Raw genomic sequence first — 12500 nt, 5'->3', positions numbered from 1 at the left:
ACACTAAGGTATGGAATTTTTTTTAATAATAATAATAATAATAATAATAATAATAATAATAATTTTTAAAAAAATCACACTCTGAGGTATAAACACTGTTCTCATGGGAGTGAAAAATACCACGTATGGGCATATGATTTAACATAGAAGTGGAAGTCATGATAAAGTATGCAAAATAAATCTCACCTTATACATTCCAGCACAATAGCTTTGATGTGCTTGGTTCATTGTTATCTCCCGACCCAGTGGTCGAGCTGAAAAAAAAAAAATTAAAATAAGGTGAATGTTGAACCCAATTTATACAGTTTTCTAATGCACAGCAGAAACAGCTTTAACCACACAGGGTCTTCTTTCTTTGTGTGCAGCACAAGGCTGTGGGGTAGCATCATTGGCTGAGGGTGTGGTGATGCTGCTGATGCAGTGCCCTCTCTAGGTTAGGGCAGGAATTTGGAATTTGTTTGTGGTGCCGGCGATAGCTCGCCTACTCTTTGTGAAGGACACCGTGGGGATCTTTAACATTACCAACCGATGCTAACAGACAGGACGCCCAGTTTCACGTCCATCCGAGGGACGGCACACACATTGATGAATCACCCTGCCTGTGAAACACTGGGATGATAATTTGTCGCTGGGTCAGGATTCCTCAGGTTTCAAACCAAGGTTAGACAGCTTAGAGATGCATGCACAAACCTCCTGTCAGGCCACCACACAGGGAAAAACGTGAATACAGTAACAAAACACTGCAACTAAGCACAGAAATGGCAATGTAATCAGTAATCTGCAGGACATTATGAAACCGATTGCAACAACAGACTACAAGAACAAATTAATCATCATCATTATTATTATTGTTATCATTATTATCATCATCATGTTCTACTGAAGCAATTTAATGGCTACGGTTACAATGCTGGATGAGTCGCTATTCCAATGCAGATTAATGATGAGGGATTCTAATCAATAATCTTCTTCTTCTAGCGTATGGCAGCTTAGCTGCCGGGGTAGCGATCATTTCTTGGAAGCGCGACTATGTCGCTTATGCAGCTGCCCCTCTACCAGTACACACTGGTACTCATTTCACCGACCTCAGAAGGATGACAGGCTGAGTCAACCCCCTGGTGTATTAATTCAGCAGCCAACAGGGCTTGAACTCAGGACCCTAGGATCCCAAGCTGCCACCCTAACCACTAATCCAACACCAGGCTTAATCAATAATCTGAAATGGGAGACTGTATAAAGAAATATAACAGCACTCTTCGACATCGCCAGATATGTAGTTCAGCAGCGTAGTCTGATATTTCAGATCAAATTTTCAAATTTGCATAAAAGCACCAAAATTGGTACACATGTAGAATAATGTATTCCGAACAATTCTGGATATGGAACCACTCGAGATTTTGCCTTGGTCAGCTTTGGCTGCAGTACTAATGGTCCCACCCACATTATTACACCATTATACATACTTGTACCAAGTTTGATTTGGATCCCTTCAGCTGGTCTCAAATATCACATTTCTCCTGACATAACTTCTGACCTCTTGATCCCATCATCTAATCAGTTTATGTATGCATCTTTACACATACTTGAACCAAGTTTGACTTAGATCCCTTCAGCCATTCTAGAGTTATCGTGGAAATGAAAAACCATCACGGACTCTGACCTTTGACGTCTTGATGCGCCATCTAATCAGTTCATCTTTGCATAATAATACTGTACAGGAATATACTTTTTTTTACCAAGTTTGGTCAAAATCCCATCACTGGTTCATAAGTTAGCGTGGGAACGCAATTATTACCTGACATGACCTCTGACCTTTTGACCCCAAAATCTAATCAGTTCAATTTTATATCATTACATATATTTGTACCAAGTTTGACTTTAATCCCTTCAGCCATTCTTAAGTTATTGCGGCAACAAAAAAACTATCATGGAGCCATGGACGGACAACCTGAAAATATGTCTCCGGTGACTTCGTCAGCAGAGACATAAAAAACCCAACCTCTTAACAGTTAACAGTTTACTGATCGCCACAGATTTGGATGACATTGTTCGAACACGGATACTTTGAGACCGGGTAGGTCTCCATTCAATCAACTAAAACACACCCACATGTGGAGATAGCAGTCAAAAACAGCAGCTTGCACACGCACACTTATATATGTACACTAATAAATGTCAGAGAGAGAGAGAGTGTGTGTGTGCGTGCGTGTGTGCGTGTCAGTGTGTCTCCTCCATAACTCCAAAACTATGAAACCTAACAGCCTGAAATTTTGCATGTATACCAAGAAAACTCCAAGTAAGTTCAAGAGTCAAAATTACATGTTTCGGTTAATTAAAAAACCCCTTTTGAAGATAATTACTGGCCATATTTAATTATATCCTTCATCAGGCACATCCTTGGCTGCCTCGCTGGGGTCTGAGGCCATCATGTTTTTTGGCTTGCTCAACCATGCCTTGACTTGGAACAGGCTGCAACGATTTCTTAATGACAAAGTTAATTTTTCCCCCCATTTTCCTCACTCATATTATCGAATACCTTGATTATATCATACCTACGAATCGCAAGGTACATTGCAATGCTAACAAATGTCTGGAGACACCAGCATTCATGGCTTTATTTAAAGTCTGCATATGCCATAACCTCAAGAATCTCTTAAACTAAACTAAATTACAAAATTTAAGCTCCAGAATTGAACTGAGCAGCACTTTGGTCTCCTAACAAAAAAAAAAACGTGTTCATTTGTCCAATTCAAACATATTTGACATTTCGGAACATCCAGGAGGTGCTTGTTTAATATGAAGATAAGCGATGCTCATCGCTTGCCAAGCCAGCCGTTCTTTATCAACCGTTTTGTTGGAGTGCTTAAGCCACTTGCCGAGCGCTCTCCAAGATGCTTGGTTGTTCGTTTCGGTAAAAGTTCCCGAGCTTTCAATCTTACACATCAATTGGACGTATGTTTCTGCCTTTATTGGGCCTCGCGGTGCCATGCAGTGGGTGCCTTGGGAGGCATCTCATCAGCTGAAAATGTGCAATTTTATTTTTATTTTTTACAGGACATCGATTTGTTTAACATTTTTGTGCGATTTGCTTTCATAATCCACCCCTCACTTCGACAAAAACCCATCAGATCCATCCAACCATGTGTTCGCCAAGTTTGTTAACCTCCGCCATCGAAGATGGATGGAGGTTACTGTTTTCACCCCTATCTGTTTGTTTGTTTGATTCAATATATATATATATATATATATATATATATATATATATATATATATATATATATATATATATATATATATATATATATATATATATATGTATATGAGATATCTCTTATTGTCGGGTTTTCCGTGTGTGTGTGTGTGTGTGTGTGTGTGTGTGTGTGTGTGTGTGTGTGTGTGTGTGTGTGTGTGTGTGTGTCTGCAACGCGAGGCTCCACAGCACGAACCAGCGGACCAATTTCGATGAAACTTTGCCAAAAGGTGGAATATATACTGGGAATGTGAGCATTTGAATTTCGTTGCCCAGCAACCATCCGTTGCTGTGCAGCGGCCGAAAACCGCGTACAGTATTTTCAATACTTGTCCTTCAGTTTTGAATGTAGAGAAACGAGACTTTAGAATTAAACACTTCGAGATATTTAGAAAATTTTACTCAAGCCGATTTTTGATTGAGGTTTTATTTTTCAAATGGTAGTCCTTCAAAAATCGGGTGTCTATTTACCGTCATTTATGGTGTGTATATAGTGTTTGTAAGGAGCTACACCGTAGTTCCACCTTCGATCTCTCCTCGATCCAAACGTTATTGACCAAAGTGAAAAGGATCCAAAATAAATGGAATCACCGGCATTTCTGTCTTTGTGGATTTCTAATAATATAATATGTTTAATTACTTACCGAAAACGATTCCACGATCCACACACCAACTTTAATTATTTATTTATTTACCGAAAACAATCCCACGATCCACACACCACCTCAATTATTTATTTATTTACCGAAAACGATTCCACGACCCACACACCACCTTCAATAATTTACTTATTTACCAAAAACGATTCCACGATCCACACACCAACTTTAATTATTTATTTATTTACCGAAAACAATCCCACGATCCACACACCACCTCAATTATTTATTTATTTACCGAAAACGATTCCACGGCCCACACACCACCTTCAATAATTTCCTCATTTACCAAATACGATTCCACAATCCACACACCACCTTTAATTATTTATTTATTTACCGAAAACAATTCCACGATCCACACACCACCTCCAATTATTTATTTATTTACCGAAAACGATTCCACACCCACACACCACCTCAATTATTTATTTATTTACCGAAAACGATTCCACGACACACACCACCTTCAATAATTTATTTATCTACCGAAAACGATTCCACAATCCACACACCACCTTCAATTATTTATTTATTTGCCGAAAACAATTCCACGATCAACACACCACCTCCAATTATTTATTTATTTACCAAAACGATTCCCCACCCACACACCACCTCCAATTATTTATTTATTTACCGAAAACGATTCCACGATCCACACACCACCTTCAATTATTTATTTATTTACCGAAAACGATTCCACGACCCACACACCAGCTCCAATTATTTATTTATTTCCGAAAACGATTCCACGGCCCGCACACAACCTTCAATAATTTAATAATTTACCGAAAACGATTCCACGATCCATACCCAACCTTCAATTATTTACTTATTTACCGAAAACAATTCCACGATCCAGACACCACCTCCAATTATTTATTTATTTACCGAAAACAATTCCCCACCCACACACCACCTCCAATTATTTATTTATTTTCTGAAAACGATTCCACGATCCACACACCACCTTCAATTTATTTATTTATTTACCAAAAACGATTCCACGACCCACACACCACCTTTAATTATTTATTTATTTACCGAAAACGATTCCACGATCCACACACCACCTCCAATTATTTATTTATTTACCGAAAATGATTCCACACCCACACACCACCTCAATTATTTATTTATTTACCGAAAACGATTCCCCACCCACACACCACCTCCAATTATTTATTTATTTACCGAAAACGATTCCACGATCCACACCCAACCTTCAATTATTTACTTATTTACCGAAAACAATTCCACGATCCAGACACCACCTCCAATTAATATATTTATTTACCGAAAACAATTCCCCACCCACACACCACCTCCAATTATTTATTTATTTTCTGAAAACGATTCCACGATCCACACACCACCTTCAATTTATTTATTTATTTACCAAAAACGATTCCACGACCCACACACCACCTCCAATTATTTATTTATTTCCCGAAAACGATTCCACAGCCCACACCCAACCTCCAATTATTTATTTATTTACCGAAAACGATTCCACGACCCACACACCACCTTCAATTATTTATTTATTCACCGAAAACAATTCCACGACCCACACACCACCTCCAATTATGTATTTATTTACCGAAAACGATTCCACGACCCACACACCACCTCCAATTATGTCTTTATTTACCGAAAACGATTCCACGACCAACACACCACCTCCAATTATTTATTAACCTCCGCCATCGTCGAAGATGGATGGAGGTTACTGTTTTAACCCCTTTCTGTTTGTCACTCATGAAATCTAAAGATTTCCTAAGTATATTGATCACTTCCGTTTCTGTTTGTTTGTTTGCGTGTTTGTTTGTTTGTTTGTTTGTAGGCACGATAACTCGAGAACGGAAGAAGCTACCAATGACAAATTACACCACGTGATTCAGGGGGGTGATGGCTAGCGATGATTATATTTTGGTCAAAATCGGTCAAAGGTCAAGGTCACAGTGAGGTCAAACATAATTCCGTAAATAAATATGGAGAAATGGAGTATTTTTGCTTCGCTCGACGTTACGAGTTCGTTTTAACTTCGATTTTAATTTTGTCTTTGGTTTTTGTGATCGCTTAGGACGCTTAAAAACTCGGTTGTCAAAATTCTGGTAAAAATCGGATGTTTTGAAGACGTTTTAAGACTGTATAAAAAAATATTTCACTCGACGCGTCACGGGTCGTCCCATGATGCAGTGCGCTCGAGCAGACGCGTCGTTGAGTCACGATAAGGTTTTCGATGTGCGCTGACGGTGTTTTCGATAAAGATGGTGTTTAAAAGTCATTTTTTATCCGAATAAAGGTTATCGTCGCATGCCTGACTCGCTGAGCCATCGGATTATGTAAAGATTGTTGGTGGATGGCCGAATATAACGGTTTTGTGACTTTGATAAAATAATATTGAATAATTGCGTGGAGAAATGGAGATTTTTGCTTCGCTCGACATTACGAGTTCGTTTTAACTTCGAGTTTAATTTTGTCTTCGGTCTTTGCGATCGCTTAGGATGCTTAAAACTCGGTTGTCGAAATTCTGGTAAAAATCGGATGTTTTGGAGACGTTTTAAGATTGTATAAAAAATATTTCACTCAACGCGTCACGGGTCGTCACGTGGTGCAGTGCGCTCGAGCAGACGCGTCGTTGAGTAACGTAAAAGTTTACGTGTGCGCGCTGATGGTGTTTTCGATAAAGATGGTGTTTAAAAGTCATTTTTATTCCAATAAAGGTCATCGTCGCATGCCTGACTCGCAAAGCCGTCAGATTATGGAAAGATTGTTGGTGGATGGCCGAATATTTCGGTTTTGTGACTTTGATAAAATAATATTGAATAATTGCGTGGAGAAATGGAGTTTTTTGCTTCGGTCGACGTTACGATTTTTGATGGTTTGGTACAGAATCATCGTAGAAACTTATGGTTTGCGTCACTACCTTCTCTAGAGAGACCTTTTATTAGACAAGGTCAGAGGTCAAGTTGACGATTTCGTACGTACCAGTCTATGACTGCTTGTTATCTTGCCAAAACGAAGTTTTTGCAAGATATGTTCGTCAGCTTGTATGTTTTTTTTGTTTTTGTTTGTCTGTAATCACGTATAAAAAAATTCTGCAGAGCACAGTTACCATTGGAAATTTTTGTAACTTCGCATATCAGAGGCCTATAGAGGTCCCTTTCAGCGCATAAAAATTTGAAGGTCAAGGTCAAAGGTCAAGGTCACTGTCGTAAATCAGGGGAGTCGACGAAACCCTTACTTTTTGAGTAATTTTGATCGGATAGTCTTCAAACTTCATGGGAATATAGTTTATGATCTGGCGCTCAGCTCATTCATTTTTGGTGGCGATTGGCCTTGACCTTCATGGTTAGCGCCGAAGGTCAAACATATTTGACCCCAAGGTCAAATTTTCAAGTTTTAGGAACCATATCGTGTTGTACCTCAAAGTGAACACCTCGATGAGTGCTTTCTAGATATGTCAAGCTTGAGACATTATGACATCATTTGGTGACGTTATGAGGCAAACGCATATTTTTCATGGTTACTGTGTAGAACGATTCTCATCGGAATCTCTCGTAGGCAGATATTCCTCAAGGAGTCGCTCCTGGTGGATAGCAGTTCTGTTCACCTCAGTGTGACCTTAAAGAAGTCACACGTGGTCACCTTTTGGCAAGATACGGGTCTTGGTTTATTGGCATGGTTTATTTGTTTGATTGTTTGTGAACAGTATTACGGAAAAACTCCTCGACGGATTTCTACGAAACTTGGTGGGGGGGGGGGGTTGGGTATGGTTCAAGGATCATGACATTAAATTTTGGAGGTGGTCCAAAATCCAATATGGCCGCTATGGCGGCCATTTTGAAAAAATATTTGAATTTTTTTTTGCATTTCTACATGTTTTAAGTGATTTCCAACCCCCCCCCAAAAAAAAATGGTTCGAGAAAAAAAAAATTTTTGCAACTTTTTTTTCAACAAAATTTCTATTTTTTTTTTTTGCATTTCTACACGTTTTAAGTGATTTTCAACCCCCCCAAAAATGTTGGAGAAAAGAACTATAACTGTCAGCACTGTTGACGTCATATTTAATGAATAAGATGCGAGGTTCACTTGAGTGACCCAGCAGTATTGGCGGCGGAGGTTTTGCACTCTCCCGAGTGCTCCCCCTCTAGCTCTTATTTATTTACTGAAAATGAATCCCCACCCACACACCACCTCCAATTATTTATTTGCCGAAAACGATTCCACGACCCACACACCACCTCCAATTTATTACTTACGAAATCTAAAGATTTCGTAAGTATATTGATGACTTCCATTTGTGTTTGTTTGTTTGTAGGCACGATAACTCGAGAACGGAAGAAGCTACCAATGTCAAATTACACCACGTGATTCAGGAGGGTGATGGCTAATGCTGATTAGATTTTGGTCAAAATCGGTCAACGGTCAACGGTCACAGTGAGGTCAAACATTAGATTTTTGATGGTTTGGAACAGAATCATCGTAGAAACTTCTGGTCTGCGTCGCTACCTTCTCTAGAGACAGCTTTTATTAGACAATGTCAGAGGTCAAGTTGACGATTTCGTAAGTACCAGTCTATGACTGCTTGTTTATTTATTTACCGAAAACGATTCCACGATCCACACACCACCTTCAATTATTCATTTATTTCCAAAAAACGATTCCACGACCCACACACCACCTCCAATTATTTATTTATTTACCGAAAACTATTCCACGGCACACACACCACCTCCAATTATTTATTAAAGTGGGAGTGGCGTAAGAAAGTGGGCGTGGCTTATGGAAAGTGGGCGTGGCCTATGAGAAATATTGTGTGGCTCAGGAGCTGTGGTCAAACAAGAGCAGTGAGAGAAGTTTATCGGGTTTTCCGTGTGTGTGTGTGTGTGTGTGTCTGCAACGCAAGGCTCCACAGCACAAACCAGCAAACCGATTATTATTCAAATGGTAGTCCTTCAAAAATAGGGTGTCTATGTTCCGTCATTTTTATGAGTGCCAGTTGGCAAAATACTCAATAGGTAAAATCTTGCCAGGCAGAGGAACAATTGTATGTGAACCAATACGTCCTGGCAATGAATCTTCGTCGGTGGATCAGTCAGAATGAAAAGCATCGTATCCAGCGCTTCGATCCTAGTGAATCCCTCGTCGCCTACCGGCTTGTTTGTTTTTTTGTGAACAGTATTACGGAAAAACTCCTCGACGGATTTCGACGAAACTTGGTGGGGGGGGGGTTAGGCATGGTACAAGGATCATGCCATTAGATTTTGGACTTGCTCCAAAGCCCAATATGGCCGCTATGGCGGCCATTTTGAAAAAAAAATTGAATTTTTGTTTTGGATTTCTACATGTTTTAAGTGATTTCCAACCAAAAAATTAAACAAATTTGTTCGAGAAAAAAAAAAAAGAACATTTTGCAACTTGTTTTCAAAAAAAATTTCGATTTTATTTGAAAAGAAATTGAATTTTTTTTGCATTTATACATGTTTTAAGTGATTTCCAACCCCCAAAAAAAATTGTTAGAGAAAAAAAACAACAAATTTTGCACCTTTTTTTTCAAAAAAATTGATTTTTTTTTTGCCATTTCTTCATGCGCGTCAATCTAGTTTAGTTTATTCAATCGTGGTTCAGTAGAGTGATCCATTTTGACCGACAATGAATAGGATATCAGGTTCACTTAAGTGACCCAGCAGTATTGGCGGCGGAGGTTTTGCACTCGACCGAGTGCTCCCCCTCTAGTTAGATCTGTGAAGGCATAGATAATCGACCGACATATTGTGTTAGTTATGTGGCTTGATATATTTTTGAATGAAATTTCACTAATTTTCCACTTGATCTCCTCTTTCAAAGAACTCTGTTTCAAGGTAAATCTTTGTGTTTTTCATTTTTGTGTACTTTATGCGCGTGTACAGTTGCACATGTGTGTATGTATATAAACTGTACAACCACAACGGAACTTTGGCACCGGTGTGTGTGGTATTGATTAATTATTTATCGTTATCTCCAGATGTGAGTTTCATAAGGTGGAACGGAGTCCTCCCATGTATCGAAGTATCCACCTCAATTTCGGTAAGGGCGGTCATGAATCATGGACCAAAGTGTGAAGTTTTGTTCTGAGGGCGCTTTTGAGGATCGGCACTGAGCCCCGGACAGATTACAACTGCAGATCGTTTGCATTAATATTCCCAGGGATGGTTATTAAGATCTCTGCAAGGTTATTCTTAATCATTCCCGTTGCTCCGATGATCACTGGTCGAATTTCGGATCACTTCAACTTCCAGGATATTTTCAATTCATTTGTGAGATCTTGGTATTTGCTCATTTTCTTGATTTCTGCATTGTTTTGGCCAAAATCGCTGAGTACTGAAATAAGGAAGGGGGAGACAGGTGTGTGTGTGTGTGTGTGTGTGTGTGTGTGTGTGTGTGTGTGTGTGTGTGTGTGTGTGTGTGTGTGTGTGTGTGTTGTTCATAAAGCATGACATTCGCTTTGCTAACTCCCCTACCCCTCGATATATCTCTATCTCTCATCCTTGCTCTTCCCCTTCCCAATACAGTGCAGCACCCTCCTCCCCACACCTCCTCTCCTCTCTCTTTATCTGGACATATCAAGACAGTGGTTATGCTTGGATGGTGTTTGTCATCGCTCTCCTGACCTCCCTCCTTCCTCACTCTTCACCTCCTTCCTAGTTTTCCATTCCTCACCCCCTCCATTTTGTGAGGCATTGCTCCCCCCCCCCTTTCAACACCCCCTCCTAACTTCCCCACCCATCCTCTCTCCCTCTCCTCCATCCTCTCTCCCTCCCTCCCCTCCATCCCCTCTCTCCCTCTCCTCCACCCCCACTCTCCCTCCCTCCACCCCCACTCTCCCTCCCCTCCACCCACACTCTCCCTCCCCTCCACCCCCACTCTCCCTCTCCTCCATCCTCTCTCCCTCCCCTCCCTCCATCCTCACTCCCCCATCCTCTCTCCCTCTCCCCATCCTCTCTCCCTCCCCTCCATCCTCACTTCCCCATCCTCTCTCCCTCTCCCCATCCTCTCCCCTCCCCTCCACAAACTTTCTTCCTTCCGTCCATCCTCTCCCCCCCACTCCCCTCTCCCTCCCCTCCATCCACTTTCCCTCACCTCTCCTCCATCCTCCACCCCTTCCCTCCATTCTCTCTTCCTCCCCTCCCCTCCATCCTCTCTCTACCCCCTCCCTCCTCTCTTCCTCTCTCTACCCCCTTCCCTCCTTTCTTCCTCTCAGCAAAGCGACGCTGTGTGTGTGTGTGTGTGTGTGTGTGTGTGTGTGTGTGTGTGTGTTTCTATACACACACATACACATGTATTTAATTACATACAAACGAAGGTGGATAGTTTGAGACCTGGGAGGACTCCATTCCACCTGAGACCCACATATAGAGATGACAACCGACACAAACGCACGCGCACACACACACACACACACACACACACACACACACACACACACACACACACACACACACACACACACACACACACACACACACACTTGTGTTGTGAAATAAGATGAAAATAAAAAAATTTCTGACCACCAATTGTTTCCATCCTGATGACATTAGAAAGCCAGGCATACTTTTGGGAATGTATACCTCCTCTTGTTGAAAGGAAATTCATTCCGGAGGAAGGTAAGCATGGGCTCAACATTTTGTCAGCATTCTCCATCAATGCCAAAGCAGTAAGAACACTGTGCAAACTTTATAAGAAGTAGGAGGATCTCAGAAACATCTTTGGATGTTTTCCATAATGCACAGACTTAACATCAAGTTATTTTAAAAGAGAACTTTTACTTTGGAAAATCAGGATCAGACACAAACTCCAGGTGCGGATCACAAATGCTGTGGTTCACGAAGTGGTTGTTAGATGGTGGATAAAAGGCAAGAAGTGCGGTTTCATCGTCTCTACCTCAGGAAGGACAGAAGGCTAAAATTAAGAAAACTCACCCCGCTTCTTCTTTTTCACCTTCTTGCTGCTTCTGCTCTTCTGAGCCTCTTCTGTGAAACGTTCCTCTGTGAGCTGTGCCGCATCCGCACGTGACAGGGTGGAGATTAGCCAGCCATAGAGGAGTTCAGAAAGGTACCTTGTCAGTGAGGTCAGGAGTACAGAGGACATGGGAACACAAGAAAATATAACATTTCAGAGATTTTAGTGGAGTATCAGGACACAGTGGAGTAAACTAACTCAACATAATGTGCAAAAGTTGTGTATTGAAACCTTTTGAAAACTATGAATGTAGTTAAGTTAAAAAATAAAGAACTTGTGAGTAATAACAAACTGGAAGGGCACTCTTCGATGTCAATACGTCACTAGATGTGTGTCCGCCAAAATTATTACATCATTTTACATATTTGTACCAAGTTTGATTTAAATCCCTGAACCCAGATTCAAAATATGAGATAATTCTGGCTGCCAGACCATGTGTCCGATCAGGTTGAACTTTAAAACTATTCCCCATCACGACTCGATCATAATTGTGAATTTTCACGTCGATTGATGAAGCGGTTCAAGAGAAATAATTGTTTTAAGATTTTCATTGAATCCAATATGGCTGCCAGACCGTGTGA

General features: G+C 40.6%; 1 protein-coding gene across 3 annotated transcripts in view; it reads right to left on the bottom strand.

Moving 5' to 3' along the window:
* The window catches only part of NAA35 (N-alpha-acetyltransferase 35, NatC auxiliary subunit), a 142400-nt gene that overhangs the window by 5285 nt on the left and 124615 nt on the right, over positions 1 to 12500 (bottom strand). For all 3 annotated transcript variants that reach the window (XM_085846162.1, XM_085846159.1, XM_085846161.1), the window contains exons 19-20: positions 11880 to 12016; positions 187 to 254 (exon numbers count right to left, since the gene is read on the bottom strand). In XM_085846162.1, the coding sequence (XP_085702288.1) occupies positions 187 to 254; positions 11880 to 12016 (205 nt within the window). The remainder of the gene's footprint in view (positions 1 to 186; positions 255 to 11879; positions 12017 to 12500) is intronic.

This window comes from Eptatretus burgeri, chromosome 11 (assembly GCF_056783735.1).
Source record: "Eptatretus burgeri isolate ZD-2024b chromosome 11, Ebu_testis_v1, whole genome shotgun sequence".
NCBI lineage: Eukaryota > Metazoa > Chordata > Myxini > Myxiniformes > Myxinidae > Eptatretus > Eptatretus burgeri.
The sequence above is the reverse complement of the archived record's forward strand: the minus strand, read 5'-3'. Positions and strand labels throughout refer to the sequence as shown.